Consider the following 16,901-nt stretch of genomic DNA (forward strand, 5'->3'; position numbering starts at 1 on the left):
CCAGTCCAGCAACAATAAAACAGACTGGAGTAAAAACAAACTGGTCAATGTTACGAAGTGGACCACTGCTGCTGATTTTCAAAAAGTCTTCTTTACGTGTCTGTCGACTCGTGCCGCAGGCGAGGGCCGGTGGAAAGAAGCTATACAGGTGAGTAGACGATATGCAGATATCTGTGAACAGGGAAACGGTTATAAGTCAAATGACAGCTGACGGATTGAATCTACACAGATTTTTGGCCTTGAGTAGACCTTTCACCTGTTGGTTTCATATATCCTCTTTCCCCTGTGTTGAAAGTGTGTGAAGACAGACAGAGGAGAAATGATGAGAGGGTTGGGATACGGTGAGAAAGAGAGACAACATGAAGCGACCGTGACCGCAATCAACCTCTCTGCTTTACTACATCACCCTTCCCTTGTTTCCTAACCTGTTTGTCCTCTCTCTGATCCCTCCTCTCCTCACATGTTTCCGAGAACTGTGAGGGTTATCATTAAAGTGAATGAGTAGTTTCTTCCCTTCAGCTGTTCCGACACTTTTACTGTGGGTTTTCTCACTTATCATCATCTCTGGACTACTGACACATATATGGTAAATGGTATGTATTTATAATGCGCTTTTCTAGCTTCTTCTTGATGACCACTCCAACATATATATACATATATTCCTCTTGTGATATTTTAAAGCTGCACTTACTGATATTGTGTTCATTAAAGTATTGTCGACTGTATTTTTGCTAAATTGTTTAGTATTAAGATCTGCATTAATGCAAAAAAATTATTCATATAACAAATAATGAAAAAAAATCAGAATCAGAATTTTTTGGCCACCTGGGGGCAGCCCATCACACTGTAAAAGCATTGACATTTGATGATTATATACGATTATGCACTGCAAATTGTGGCTTATCATCACCTTAAAAAAACACATAAACATTGGTTATTAATCTTGTTCACGTTCACTTGTTGAATTATTATGCGATATTCAAGTCTCCTTTTTATCAGACAATATCAAAACAGTAACTGAGACAAGAAAGAGATAGAACATTGAGACCGAAATGCAGATTCCAGGGCCTGAGGCGGCTCCATTTGATGGACGGCTGCATAAGAGCGGCACAAGAAGGCTCCTTTCAAACTTGCCCAATAAATGTGTCCATCCTTGCCTGATCAACGAAGGCTCCAACGGGTGGATCCTCTTTAGACCAAATTCTATTTTAATAGAAAATGGGAAAACAAAATGCAAAAATCAAGACCAAATTGTTTTAAGAGCATTCTTTTTAGATCAAATATCAGGCTTCAACTCAATTAAATCCTCTGTAGAATGGGTTGTTTAATTTCAGTTTGGCCGTCACGGTCTTGGCAGACTCTTTGTGGGGCTATGGTTAAACATGCACTCCAAAGGAGGTGACCCTAAATTGGTCTAAAGACTTCTGTAGTTGTTTTATTTAAGGCTTGGAAATTCTGCTCTCACTATCCTCGATTTAAACAGCAGAAGGAAGTTGTCTCAGACAAAAAGGTTCTGGTTAACTCATGGTATCTAAAAGGCAGACAGACAAAGTTAGCAACATGCTGATAGCTTAGAAACAGAAGCAGGAAACACTCCTCCTGATTATTGCTAATGTTGCTCTGAGTCTGGTATTGTTTAATCTCACCTTTGTAATAACAACATTACAAAGCACTGTATGTCCGCCGCGGCCTCTTCAGCTTCCCGTTTCTGTAATACTGTCAATATTTACAGATACAATTTTACTTGCACATAATAATTTGACTTAAATAACGAGTATTAGGGCATTAATAGTAGCTTCATTTTGGAACCACTCTATAATCATACAAATACATCTTTCTCCTTCTACGCAGCCAGCAATCAGAGCTCCACTCAGGGCTACCGGACGCAGTAATTCCATCGGCAAACTATGTGAATGCTAAAACAACAATCCTCTTGTTAGCCCAAATCCACAGATATGTCTGTGATGGTGGTAAATCAAAGTGGCAACATCCTGCAAATATCAAGAGATTAGCTGAGAGTGACACTGATACCAGTCTCACAATCCCAAGCTCCAGCGCAGACAGATGCACACCCAAATACACACGTACACGCATATACACAAACACACACACCCCATCCCAGCATCATACGACAAGTCTGTCAGGCTGCCAGCGAGCTCCAGCCAACACTCACCGCCTCAGCCAGCAGACTCCATTCTGCCGCCGCTCCACTTTTCAAGACCTCACTATCTCACTCTAAATTGGCTGAAACCATGGCGGGCCGTTATTCTTTTCGGAGGACTGTTCTGGAAATCGAACACAACTTCCCGTTTATTTACTTAAACTAACCACTCAATTAAGTCCTTATTATCTGGGAAAGCTTTTGGGGGCTTTACACTTGTTCAGGGAGAAGCTGAGCAAGCCGCTGCTGTATTGAAATCGTAATTTTGCAACAAAGTCCCCAAGGAAAAAAAGGGCTTTCAGAGGAGCTTTCAGTCAAGACCACACTCAAGTTGACACTTTTTTCTCTCCGCCACCCACTGAGTGATGATGTGGTGAGAAGCCGCAAAGGGATCTACAAAGGGTGGGGTTGTGGATCCAGGGCCAAGTGCTCGGCTGTAGTTTGACAGGCACGTATTGATCAAGTTGGCTGGCCCCTAATCTAGACGCACACATCTGCATATGTGTGTGTGGTTAGAATTAAAGGTTAGATAATCCCACAACCGTTTATGAATACAACGGACACCAGAACATTCACATGTACATACTTGCACACACAGTCAAAACATACACACAAATACACACACACACACAGACACACAGAGACGCACACAGGCAGGATCCCTTTGAAGAGTGAGAGGGACAGAGAGGGGGTGTAGGCGGGTAAGCGAGTGAGACCAGGGGGAAGAGAGGATAGAGGGGAGGGAGGATGGTGGCAGTATTTATAGACAGCAAGTGATGGGATGCCCTCATTAGTGCATGGCCCACTGAGCTAGATGACATACGCCGCCAAGGGGTCATGTGACCGCATTACTCACTCCGGCGGCCTGTGAGAGGGCCCGTCGAGTAACAGAGAGGGAGCGAGCGAGTGAGGGAAGGAGGGAGGGAGAGAGGGAGGGAAGGAGGGCGAGGAAGAGGCAGAAGTGGAGAAGCGGAGATAGTCAGAGAAGAAAGGAACACAGGAGGAGAAATCTAACCGTGAACCCTGCCGTGCCTGTGCCCTATTTTAGCTAAGCTGTATAAAAACAAAAACTCTTAATTTAGGGGACGTGCCGCTCTCCCAACTTTCTGAGCACTGACCTCAATTACCCGACGAGCCCGCAGCTTTGTTTCATAACCCTAATAGAAGCACACACATAAAAAGCCTCTGACAATGCCGGCTCAAGAGGTGACAGCCGTTCAGAAAACACGTACTTTTTTTTACGAGAGATCATGTTTCCAGTGTCAAAGTTTAGAATGACATGACAGGCTTTGGGCTAATGATAGGCCAGGAAAGTTGTCTTTAAAGGGGAGGTGGTGTGGTGGTTGCAAAGATAATGTGTGCCACTGGTCTTTACCCGTAGAGGCCATGAATGTAATCCCCTATACATCTGACCCCCCCCCCCCCCCCCCACACACACACACACACACACAAACTCACACACACATACACACACACTCCCTGTCAGAGCTGTGCAGACACCTCAGAGCGAGGATCTTGACCAGAGTTGCCGTAAAGCCTCAGATCTGGACCTCATGACTTCTGTTTGAGAATGGGAAGGGGTCAGGAGGAGTGCTGCGGAGGTGTGATAGAGGCGTTGCCTTAAAGGTAAGGTTGGTCATTGTTTCCAGACATTTTTTTTTTATCTTACTTGTTCTCTTACCAGCCATCGATAAATAAAGTCGTCTGACAAAAAAGGCAAATTCAAAGAGCTGTTGTGTGGGACCTTGCAGGACTGTAATAATTACGACTAATCATTTAATTGCAGCCAGATTAATTGATAGTGGATCCATCACTTACTGACCTGCCCCCCTGCACGCACCCTGTCCATGTTCTCAGTGCACGTGACTGGAGTCTTTAACCCACAGATGGCTTACACCACTGAAGCAGAGACGGTAGTCAGAAGTTGGAGAGTATGTCACGGAGAAGTCGGCTTCTAGCAGTGCACGTTCATGTGTCTTGTAGCTTTGGCAAGAGAACTTATGGGTGGGATGTATCGGTTGCATGTGTAGCCTACTCTTGCTAGCTTTTCCAGGATCCCCAACCCCAGCTTTAAAAGTGTGTGTATGTTTTATTATTGGCAATTTTGCTACAGGATTACTCACCAATCAGGCAGAACAATAAAAGTTCAGTATCAAACCAGGCGCTGGGTGTGCTAGGGCAAGTCACATCAGTCACAGTTTCATTCTTTTAGAACACTACATAATAAGCTCATCAGCAAATGAAAAAAACATTTTACTAGGTGCATTTTCTCTACGCCTGTAATTACATAATTGTCGCAGAAATATGAAGTACAACAACGATGTTGGCCAATGTAAAAATCTGACAGTATTTTCAAAATATTCATTCTATATTCAGTATCAATAGGTTTCCGTGACAAACGCAGCGAATGATCACCAATAAAAGTAGAAAATAAACTTGATTGCAACAGGTTTGTACTGTCTCCAGTGTTGGAAAGTAACGCCAGAGTCATCTGTTGTTTACTTCCTTTTCTCTGACATCCAGTTTCTCAGGGGACGTATTATAACCCCTTGTCTTGTAAACAAAACAATGAAGCTCTTGATAAGACATCAAAACCATCAGTCCGCAGCAAAGACACAAGTAGACATTCAAAGAACATTACAGTGCTGACACAAGAGAATCAAAAAGAGTCATCTGGGTTTACAGATAACCAGACATTTGAGGGTGGCATGATGAGGAACACGCACATACTTGCACGCACGTATGTATGCACTCACACACACAGACACACACAGACACACACACACACACACACACACTCACACACACAGAAGTACCACATAAAAGCGCTCTTGTATAGGCAGGTGAGTGTTGGTGCAGGGTCCCCCTGTCTTTCAACTCACACTACTTCAAACAGACCCCTGCATGTTGATGAAACCTGGGCCCCATCACCACAAACAAAGCTGGTGCCACTACTCACACACACAAGAAGTGAAAGAAAACTGTTTGTGTATTTTTGTGTAGACAGAAATCAACCACCACTAAAGGATCAGATTTGTATTTTTTTCAGCTATTGTTATAGATTTAGGGATCACAATGGTGAACAGAATTAATCCCAATGTCTTTGGAGATCCTCAGACTTTTCATCTCATACCACCAGGAAATTGATATTGGAATTTGTGAAACAGATTGGTGCATATTAAATATTAAGTATTTGGTGGAGAAGCTAAAACTTCATTATGTGTTTTGGCATCAAGAGACAGTTTAGCTGAATATGGTTTGAAGGTAACACATGTTACTTTACTCAAATGATTTCACTGTGAAACAGACCTTATTAGGATTGAATGGTTATACGTCTATAAAGGATTTCAAACAAATGGAACCTGGCTTTAATCAAAATGTCTGACCGCATTGGATCTGGATATTCTCAAAAGTGTTTACAGGATTCCAATGAAGATCTGTCAAGCATGGTGATATAGCTCAGTCACCTTAAGTTGGGTTAAGGTTTGTAGCTTATTCAACGAACCACTTGCTGTTATTAAACTCACACCATGTCTCCTCAACTGGTTCTCCCACATACAGGCTGAGAACAGTGTGGGAGCAACAATCCCTGGACCATTACTGTTTAGTACGGTTGTTGTAGTTGGATTAAGACGTTAGCTATCCCCTGTTAACCTCTCCTCACTGGACGGCGCTGATCCAGGGCCTAACATGGTGATCAGGGAGATGGAGCCACATGAAAGGATATCAAAGATATAAGACTTGCATGGGCCCACATTGAAAAGGACTCCTGGAGGGCAGGGGGCTGAGGAGAAAAGAGACCCTCCTTCTCTCGTTCCCTCTCTTTCGCCCTCTCATGCATGTTCCGAATGTTAAACACCACCACATCCTCGTCCCCCTGTACCTCCTCCTCACTCGCCTCCTCCCGCCTCTCCTCCCGCCTCCTGCACTTCAGAATCACTGATGTGAGATCTTTTGTGAGAGCGCTGGCTGGCCTCAGCCTGGGCTCTCTTACGGCCTGACCACTGACCCACTCACCCGCCTTTTAAAGAGGTTTTAGGGTCACGGGTTCACAACAAGGTGACTCAACTGTGAACGGCGGGCGGCATCCTCTTTCAAAGAGCCTCCGTCTTCACCTTTTCCCTCTCAAGAATCTCTCTCCCTCTTTTTTTGCTCCCTCTATCTGTCTTTTCTTTCTTCTTTCCCTCTTTCTCTTTCCGCCCCCTCCTGTGCAGCCCTTCTCTCCATGTATCCTCAGAGACTGACCCGCCGTCTCAGCCCTAATTAGCATAGCATCCCAGAGCGAGGAGAACACGAAGGCTAATGGGGGTTGGGGCCCCGTAACAACACCAAGGGTAAAGCTTCAAGTTTCTAACTAAGGCCATCACCTGACCACATTTACATGGGTTTCTGCAACCAGGATGCAGGCAGCAGAGTAATGCATGATAAGTTATTCCTTACTATTTGTGGAGGAAGTGAACTAGAGGGGAAAGGCATCAGTATTCAGCAGTGCCACATGGAAGGTATTTTGAATTTTAACTACACTGTAAAGAGGTGAGCTTTCATAACTACGGTGATTGTGGAACAGGAGGAAACATATTCAGATGAGTGGGCTTTGCTGCATCAGGATAATTCATTTTGTTATCCAATTAAACACTAACTCAAAAAAGAGGATGAGGAGTTTCTTATGCAAGATGCATTTTTACACATGTATATAAGCAAATTGGACTCAAATACAAAGCTCCCTCTGATTGGTATAATCCCTTTTTTGACATCCATTACCTCTTTCAATGGCCTCAGTTCATTTTAATTTGCTCATCTCAATACAGTCGCCTGCCAACAATCAGGTTCCCAGTTTGAATCCCTGCTTGTTATGTCGTCAATGTATTCATTAGGTACTCTGACTTCTTCCCACAGCCCAAAAACATGCTGATTGTTTGAGTGATTGGAGACTAGTTTGGTGATAGGTGTGGACGGCGATACACATGTTGTAACCCGCCTCTCGCCCACTGTCAGATGGGATTGGGTCCAGCTACCCTCGGGACCCTCAGAGGATAGGTGGTATATACAATGGATGCACTTTTTCTTTGATACATGTGTATGTAAAACTTTTGCGGGTTATGGTTAGGCTGTGTTCTCAATTTTGCATTTAAAGGATATCATTGAAAATGAGATAAAGGCACAAACATATCTCGTTATGCAAGAGTTGAAAGAGTTTTGCACATTATTCCGTGATTGGCTTTTATACAGTATAGAGGTCAGACAGGTCAACAACTGTTAGTCTCTCGGTTTTCCCTTTACTCACAAAGGCATTTATTATCATTTACCAAACTGTCTAATCCTAATTACAGGAGCCAACAACATTAATGTTGCTGCTTTGAGACTTTCAGCAAACAACAGGTCTGGAGCATGCACAGTTAGTGTCATTCTAAGCAAAATATGTGCCTCATTAAAAAAGAGCACACTGTTATAGTGTAGGGAATCAAGTTCCTATGATCTGTTCATTAAGCAGCACAGATCCACATGTAGATCAACTTACCATTCCATTTCCACAGTCGGTCCCATCAGCCAGTGGCATGTGCTGCGTACGGCATCCTTTGTGGTCCCCCTCTGCGCTCGTACACCACAGCCTCTTGCACTGTTTCTGCAGATGGGAAAAAAAGCATGCACTTGCAATTAATCATTTTTGTGGCTGAATAGGAAACAAGCTTGTCTATTATGTGAGAACATTGTACAGACAAAATGTTTTAATTTAATCTGTGACTTTTATTGGATCCACCGCAGAATCTAAGTGTAAACATATTGCTTTGTTTCTTGTGGAAGGAAGTGTGCGTGATATCAGCTCCAAAATATGTTTACTGGTTTCATCAAACTCTTAATATGTTATGGTTAATAAATATTTTTGTCCGAGTAGCCAGGAACTGACACTTTGTTTTGTGCCTCACTGGTTCCCACACATGTGCGAGATGCATTTGAATGCCTCTGCACCGGGTTGTAATTAACGGCTGTGCAGTCAACAACAGGCTGAGTTAATCTGCCTGTTTGTATTTACATTAGGCATGGGAATTTACTGATGAAACCAATCCACACTATTTTATAATAAACTACACACAATTAACTGATTTAAGTTACATTTTTTGTGATATTTTCTGACCTACAAGAAACTGCTTTGAATGACTCTCGGACAGTTCATGAAGGTTCTCTACTTCCACTTGAAGTCTTACATCCTCACTTTTTCAGTGTGGTTCTGCTTTGATAGCAAGCCAACTTACCATGTAGGGGCAAATTTGGGAACCGGGTCCAAACATCAGTTCACACTGTCTGTTGGCATTGTATATTTGACCAGGGAGGAGGGTGGGCAGCTCGTACGTTCTGCCTACTGGCTCATCGAGGAGGCACTCTCCGTAGCCGGTGCTAGAAAAATCAATTTTGTAGAACGTGTGTAGTGTAAATGAAAAGAGAATATAAAAACCACACAAGTCTGTTTACAAACACACATATGCACCATGCACACACACACATCATCATCATGGTATGAAAATTCCCAGGATAATCCAGCATTTTCTGACCCCAAAAAGTATCAACATGTGTCATCTCTTTCATAAGTAACAAAGTAAACATCTCTGTGTAATTGTGTGATCATCCTAAGATGTGTTTCCCCCTGTGGGTGGTCTGTGGGGTTACCTAACAGGGAGACTGATACCACTTGCCCTTGATGAGCCTGTCAGGAAATGCTGTGCTTGCTTCATGCTGTGAAACTGGTGACAGTTGCCTCAGACAGAATAAAACAGCATTTTGATACAGTCTGTAAAGGATCTTCGTGCTGACCACATTTTATTCGAGGTGGAATCATAAAGCCCCTTGATTAAGTTACACTTCAGTGCAATGAATAAAGACAGACAGTGCGTTAAGTCAGCCACACCCTGACTCATGAAACAATAACCGAGACAATAAAAGCACAGCTGGACTAAATGTAAGTGCAGACACTCCAAATACAAACTCCTCGGCCTTCACGGACCTGAAAAGGCACTAGACAAACACGCTAGCAGAGCGTGCTGAGCCTCAAAGGATCTCCTCCTTGTTTACTTTTGGAAAAAAAGGAAACTGGAAGTTGAGGCATGAATAGATGTGTCATTACACAACGTATCTGCGCTGCACTGACAAATTTCATCCTGGGCCGGGCTGCTACGGCACCTGCTCCATACACCACCAGCTGATGTGGAAGGACACATAATTACACGGGATTATCCTGAGTTCTCGTCACTTTGTTTCTTTCCCCTTTCATTTGCAGCCGTGATGTAAGAGACTGTGGCAAACAGTGCTGGGTTTGCGAGGGGATGACTGCATGACAAGAATGAATCAGCAGCAGAAAATACTATGAATGAGGACTGTGGAGGAACCTTTCAGGGAATCTCACAGAAACTCCCATATTACAGCATCTGCCAGCAGTTGGTCATCTGTCAAATCAGTGTCCTGGAAACTAATGGAATTATTAATAAGACAGACAGAGGATTGAGAGATGGTCTCTGTGGTCCTGTTTTAAAAAGTAATGTCTAACATTTACGAAAAAAACAATGACATGATAGAGACTTGACTTATAAGATGTCTTATACTTGGCTGTAGTGTGCTTACCATAAAATAAGATTAAATGATTGTTTCCATGTTTAATATACTGGGCTATGGTTGTTGAGTGATACATAGCATTGCTGGCTGAACAGTGTTTAATCAAACAGCAGTAGAGAGACTGCAGTATGCTGTCAGGCAAGAGTCTGATGCCCTGTAACAAGATAATGACGGAGGTTTATTTGAATTTTAAGTAACATGTTACGGAAAAAGACCCTTGATTTTAAAAATAAATAATAGATTTAAAAATTTCAATAACGATTTCACATTAGTGTTTTCAAGAATGGTTAGGCCAATTTCTGAGGTGGGGAATGGAAGATGACAGGGCGTGTCCCCTTCTAATGATCATGCGGTTTCAGACAGAAGGGGCAAACACAACAATTAGTGGTTGGCAACAGTCAGAAATTTGCATTTTACTTTTAGATTTGGATTTTGTGGCTTAAATCAAACGGCACAGAGCCAGGGAGAGAATGAATAGCTGCTTTATGTAGCGGGCTGACGCATAACAACACTGCACAACAGGGGGACGCTTTTCATCAGTCCTCAGGTGCGGGAGTTCAGTGTTCACATTATTACAGCAACAGTGAGATAATGGGTGGGTTGGGGGGAGGGGGGTCCTCAGCCTTTCTTTTTTTCAAACTAGTAGGTGAGTGGTGGAGATTGAGTTTGCTCTTCAGGGGAAAATGGGCAGTCAAAACATTGACGCACTTGACCAGGTCAGCCCACTGAGCAGGAGTGCTACTGTAGAAGTGCGAGATTGAATCAATGCTTCTCATTGTCGACTGGAGACGGACTTCAAAAGCACTTAGACTTTGGTCTTGAGGGGATTTCCCACCACTGTGGCTCACACACTGGAGCCAAGTGCTACTTCACTTTCACTATACCTGCATTGTTTTTTTTTAAATATCATGCATGTCAAAGTTTATCACAGAGACATTTGACGTTCAGTTCTCTTGGCTTTTGAGCGGTAAACACAGAAACCCAACACTGCTGATATGGACCAGTCCTGATAATAAATAGATTCATGAAGAGTGTCCTCAAATTCAGTCAAATGTTCCGACCGCTGAACCTTGAGCTCGTCACTGGAAACTATGCAGAGCGCAGCCTTAAAACTCCATATGAGGCGTCACCAAATGCTGAGCCTTCAAGATGCATCTGGACCACAAGGCTGTCCTTTGTGAAGGCCTCCACAATTAACAGAGGAAAGGAGGCAAAGATTAAAGGGTCATGTCCAGGGAAGATCTAATTATAAATGACATTTCCCATCTTGAAGGAAACCCTTCACCAGGATCAGTGACCATGGTGCTGGGCAATGAGTAGGCGAATAGGCCATGGCCCCAAGTTACGAGTTCTGGTGTGAAAAGCAAGCTAAAGTGACTAGAGTACTATTTGCGCAGCATCTTTGGAGCAGGGCTCAGCCTCTGCAAGGAGACAGCTGAGGGGCTGCTGGAGATGTATCGCTCAGGTCAGCCAAGGAAGACCCCAGGATTCAAACAGGAAATACTCTTTCAACACCAGGCAATAACAACTCCGCATAGTTTACATAGTGCTGACCTGTCTACAGAGCACTGCGAGAGATGTGGAATAACGTTGTTTAGATGGCCATGTCACAACAAGTAAAGTAAGTTAATGACAATCTTAAACTGTGAAAAGGGATTGTGTGAGAGTTAAAAAGAAATTGAGTGGCATCCCTTTCATTTTCCTGAGAAGAGCCATCATGCTTTTAGAGTGTTTTGGTGTACAATGGGGCAACACAGATTGAATCACGGTTCGGCCAGGGTCTTCCTTTGTGGCATTCTCCCTGAGTTGGCATGGGCTTTCTCCAGGTAGTTCAGCTTCCCACCACAGTCCAAAGACAAGGAGATTGGGGTGAGGTTAATTGGAGACAAAATTGACAGTGAGTGTGAATGTTGTTCGTCTCTATGCGTTGGCCCTGCTGTTTGCTAGCAACCTGTCCAGTGAGCACCCCACCTCTGATCAGATATCAGCTGGGAGTGGCTCCAACTCCCCTCAAAACCCTCAAAGGACGGATCGCTTTACAATTGGCAAGAAGAGGTGACAGTACTCACTCCAAAAACTCTGTAATGTACTTGCGACTGCACTTCGACCATGACCAGGGATTGGTGTCGTAGTTGAGGGTGGGAGCCATGACGTGGTACTGGTGCTTCATGCCTGCCTCTTTACATTTTGGGTTGTCATCGTGGGGCATGTTGAACCTGAGAGGGCGAAAAAGTAAAAGGGGGGTTAGAAGTGGAGAAAGGGATATTAGATTAGATTATCAGCTGCTTAATGGCTCAGCCATTGAAAGAGGGATAAATGTCACAAGATTTACGTTCAGCCATTTGGGGATCACCCTGCCTGATCTTGGCTGCCACACACTTTTTACCTACAACCCCCCCTTTGCCCTATCTCCCAAACATTTATACAGTAAAATCCTCAAAAAGGTTTCAATTAACCCCCTAATGGCAGGTGGGCTGTGCAACTTTTTTTGTAAAACATCACTCTCCATCGATCAGCATCTATCTTCTCCACCATCATGGCCAACAAGTTAGCGAGAATCACCTTTAGCTCACCACTTGGAGGTGAGAGGTCACCATCGCACATTCTCAAAGGGCTTAATGCTGAGGGAAGGGCAGGGACACCACAGACATCACTAAACACATGAGTATACAGCCCACACATCACATAAGAACACAGAGGTTTTGAGATTTGCAACTCATGATTATTTTGATTATCATCTGTCATGGTGACTTATTCAAAGTATTTGGATTCCCTGCAAGTCAAATATAAAACCTGCACGGCTTTAAAACAGCACATATTTTGCATTTTTTCCACATGAATGACTTAATAATCTTAAATGATTATCAAAATTTATTTTCGGTTGCTTCCGCAAACAATTAATCAACTAATTGTTTTGACATCAGGCATTATAAACTCACAGGAAGAACCACTGTATAAAGTGGAGAACACAGCTCAGCATTTGCTAATTAATGAGTTACTCCAGGAAGTCTGCTGTCAGCACTTTTCTTGAGTATGTCCAGAAGAAGAGTGCGGTGTTGATGTTTTGTGCTACGGTTTGGCGTATGTTCATGGATACATGCAGTGCCTGCGCCAACGCGAGCATGTGTATTTATACACGCAACAACCCACCCAGCTGCATGATGTCTGAGGTGTTTACAACAGGATGTGGGCCAGTGCTGAGCTCTGGGCCTGTGGCTTAGGGTCAATCCATACCACCACACAAACAAGACCTAGCATGGCTGGCATGAGGCCCACCCTACAGGGGCCAAGGGCCTGAAGGAAAACACCCCGGCCATAATAAAGCCTCAGGCACAGTAATGAGCTCTGAACACACAAACCCAGGCTGCTGCCTCATGCTGACAAAAGCTAATCTGGCTCAAATGGTCTTTGCAAACTATTTTCCATCGCTTATGATGGCGGACAGGTGCATCAAGGTGATGCAGAGAGTCCCAGGCAGATAAATAAAAACAAAAGGCTCAATAATCTGCTGCAACATAAAATGGTTTTTTGACAAGCTCAAAAAAACGTTATCTTACCACATTACGCTGATTTAGGCTTCAGCCATACTACTACGATTTAGTTTTAAAACACTGTTTTCAAGCAACTCCACGTCACTGTATTGACTTCATATCAGTTTTATCCACGTCCATACATACAGTATATCAAACACACCTATGAACATATATCACGTGACCACTCATATATACTGGGCATGTGCATGCTGGAAGTAGCAACGGCTACACATGTAATCAGTTGTATAATTTCAAAAGGCTAAATTTCAATGCACCACCGCTGTTAGCAAAGACAAGATGGGGTCAGCAGGACTTGTAATAGATTATCCAAGTTGCGTGTTACACTGTTATCCAAGGCTTGGGCTGGTTGAAAGTGATAGGAGCATGACGAAGTGAAGTGAAGGCTACGTCATGACAAAAAAGACCCCAATCAGTAAAAAAGTTGTGAGTGTCTACCTCATCATATCCTAACATCTCTGTTTCGGGACATCCAGACTAAAATGAAGCTACGGAGTTTTCAAGCTAAGATGAGGCCAGCATTTTAAACATCCAAACATTTGAGTGGCTTTTAAACTCCAGAGAACTGCTGACGCCAGATGTATCCATATCAGAGCTGATTAATTTTTAAAGCCTAGAATTATGGCTGTAGCCTTAGTTTGTAAGGTCTGAGGATAACTAATGGAGATACTGGCTTGAAATCCTGAGAACCTTTTAGTGTAATAAGCTTATTAATCAGGCGGTTTTGTGGCCCTCCTCCTGACAACCTCAGGGGACAGATCGATAAAGGAGTCAATGACAAAGGGGCTGTACCGCCTCTGGCAAAAACGTATTGGCATCCAGAATGTCATCCTTTTAAAGTTCACTCGCTTTTATTAAAAGCTCTTAACAAAATTAAGTGCTTTGCTCTTTCCACATGGCAACCTTAATGCCATGCTGTAATCCCAAAGAGGTGACTTACAGAAGGACATAAAAAGATTTCTGCTGAAAGGCTCATAAATAACATTAAGAGATATACTTGTTGGAACGATGACAACCTGAGTTTCTGCAGATTGGCGATAAAAATTCAAATGATTACTGCATCGTCAGTGGATTTCACCAGTTTGCTGCTCCAGGTGGATTTACCAAATAATGAAATCCTCTTTGACAGCCCAGTCATTTAATCCGCCTCGCTTGCTGATAAAATATGCGCGGTCAGAACAATGCCAGTGATGTTCTGTGGTGTAGCCTGTCATATCCGCAGTCTTTTGGTAGCTCTCCTCATTCTCTAATGACGGATCAAAATGTCAGAAAGATTAGGTTTTCATCTAAGTCACTTGAAGTCTTGGCGTCATCAGATGACAAACTTGATGAATCCTTGTATGTGTCACCTTTGAATGGCTGTTAAGTTTCACTGCCTCGCCTGAAAATCCCCATGATTGCTATTTGTACTCACACGTCCTTGCGGCCATCCGAGAAAGGCCTCCTATCCTTTAGTCTAAATCTTTCTTTAATCTGCAACACTCTAGAGTGGCTCCCACTACCTGACACCGGCTTTCCCAGAGCGCTAAACACCCGGGAGAGCTCGTGCCTGTGAATGCAGCGATTAACCACGCCAGGAGGCAGCGCCAACTGGGCCTCCAGCTGCTTGAACTTTAGCATAAACAGATATACACGAGACGCAAGCGGAAGAGGGCCCCGTCCTTCTGGCTGCTGCTCAGTCTGCACTGGAAGAATGTGTGAGCGTGGACAGAGGAGGCAGAAGAATATCTTTCATTCTTACCCCGAACGGCTCAAAAGCTCACACTGACACTGCTCCTTTTTATCATCCACAAAAACAGAGAGGCAGACCGGAAAGAAAATCTGTCACTCACTTTCACAGCTACGCTCTGCGAGGGACGTGGGCATTTGTCTGGCTTTAAGAAATTGCCCACAATTGAGCTGGCAGAGACGGTAGAAAAGGTGTTCAAAGAAAAAAATACTTTAGATCTGAAGCTAGTCGAGGTTCTAAAATTACATTTTCATTTAATCCACTGAACTACAAGACAAGAAAGAGGCCGCAGTGACTGGTTTATGACAGCTTTACCTCAGATAGATGTTTGGAATAAACAGAGCCTCATATGACAGATAAAGTCATGTGTCTATGATTACGTGTTTAAGATTACTCATGCAAGGATTTTTTTCTTCACATCATGCATGTGGCAGTATTAGCTTGTTGTGAAAACACTGTCTGGCAGAGTAGCATGTTGTGATAACACTTCTTTACTAACTAACGGGTGAAGAAGTAGAATATGACGAGGCTGTCACATCTTCAGCTTCTTTTATCAGTCGTTGGCAGCTGATATTTCAAAGCAGGAGAAGATCAAGTCTTTTCTGAAAAAGTGAATATCTCCCTTATGCTTGAGAGTACATTTTGTCTTGTTCTCTCTGATGAAGCTCTCTGCATATTTGTCTTTGTAAAAAAAAAACAAAGACTGCGATAAAGGGAGCCCCTTCTGCTCTTAAAGCTTGGAGTGTGATGAATATTTGCATTATACACACCAAGCAGCTCCTCCACTAGCCCCTAACTAGGCCAGGTAAAGCAAGAGCAAGGTCCGGTATACAGTATCCTACATGCTGTGAAAGCGGTTGACAAATCACCAGTGGAAACCAAGTGTTTCAGACAGAGGCTGAGAAGAGGAGCGGCAGCAATTGACAGTATGAAGAAAGTAATGATTTTCTGAACTTTGGCGCGTATAAAAACAAAAATGTAAATAATAACCTAAATCAAAATGATCACAGCACAATATGTTTTCTTTTAAATTGTCTGGATTTTTCCATCTCTCAAGACACAGCTCTGACACACAAGGGGTTAACTTCTTTTGCTGTAAAGCAAAGTAATAGAGGCTGGCATGTTAATAGAAATCCAAGTTCTTACGTTATTATGTTTTGCACCTGTGTCTGCTGCGCCCTACGGCCCGTGATAAGAGGGCTTTTGTTGGTCAAGTTTGGCTACGAGTGGTGAGATAGGGTTTGTGTGTACACTGTGTGTACGTGTGTGTACGTGTGTGTGAAGGGTGGGGGGGGGGGCAGAGTTGCTACAAGATGTGTGCAACAACTTACACATGGCCAAGCTCATGAGCGATGGTGAAGGAGGCACTAATTCCATTTTCTTCACTGATGGAGCAGCTCCGGTACTGGTCGCACATGGTCCCCAGCTCCGCAAGCCCTAAGAGGTCACGTACACACATCGAGTGAAACACACAGATGCACATAAATATGTACAACGCAGTGCTACTTGAAAAAGAAAAATGCTGCTCGGGTGTTAAAGGCGATTAAACCATCCGAATTTCTGTTTTGTAAGAGAGATTAGCCCCGACATCGACTCCCTCCCTTCTCCCCACTCTACCACTCTGTTCTGTCACTCTAATATTATTAGCTGACAGCTTGCCATAAACTCATTACTGCACAGTTTATTGTAAAGCTAAATTGAAAGAGAACTGAGGTAAAGATATTTTTGCAATAGTTTACCTAACGTGTCACATTTGTCTTTCGCACGGCAGATGTCTTCCCTAAAAAAAAGAACACACAATATATACAATGATGTTAACAGTTGCTGAAGAGGAACATTTCCTTGAGAAATTTGGTTT

At 43.3% G+C, this 16,901-nt stretch overlaps 1 protein-coding gene across 3 annotated transcripts in view; it reads right to left on the reverse strand.

Annotated features, from left to right (window-relative positions):
* Window positions 1–16,901, reverse strand: part of LOC133955766 (A disintegrin and metalloproteinase with thrombospondin motifs 20-like) — an 86,537-nt gene that overhangs the window by 51,783 nt on the left and 17,853 nt on the right. For all 3 annotated transcript variants that reach the window (XM_062390780.1, XM_062390782.1, XM_062390781.1), the window contains 5 exons: window positions 16,783–16,823; window positions 16,375–16,480; window positions 11,833–11,979; window positions 8,413–8,554; window positions 7,680–7,784 (listed from right to left, as the gene is read on the reverse strand). In XM_062390780.1, the coding sequence (XP_062246764.1) occupies window positions 7,680–7,784; window positions 8,413–8,554; window positions 11,833–11,979; window positions 16,375–16,480; window positions 16,783–16,823 (541 nt within the window). The remainder of the gene's footprint in view (window positions 1–7,679; window positions 7,785–8,412; window positions 8,555–11,832; window positions 11,980–16,374; window positions 16,481–16,782; window positions 16,824–16,901) is intronic.

This window comes from Platichthys flesus, chromosome 6 (assembly GCF_949316205.1).
Source record: "Platichthys flesus chromosome 6, fPlaFle2.1, whole genome shotgun sequence".
In the NCBI taxonomy this organism is placed as follows: Eukaryota; Metazoa; Chordata; class Actinopteri; order Pleuronectiformes; family Pleuronectidae; genus Platichthys; species Platichthys flesus.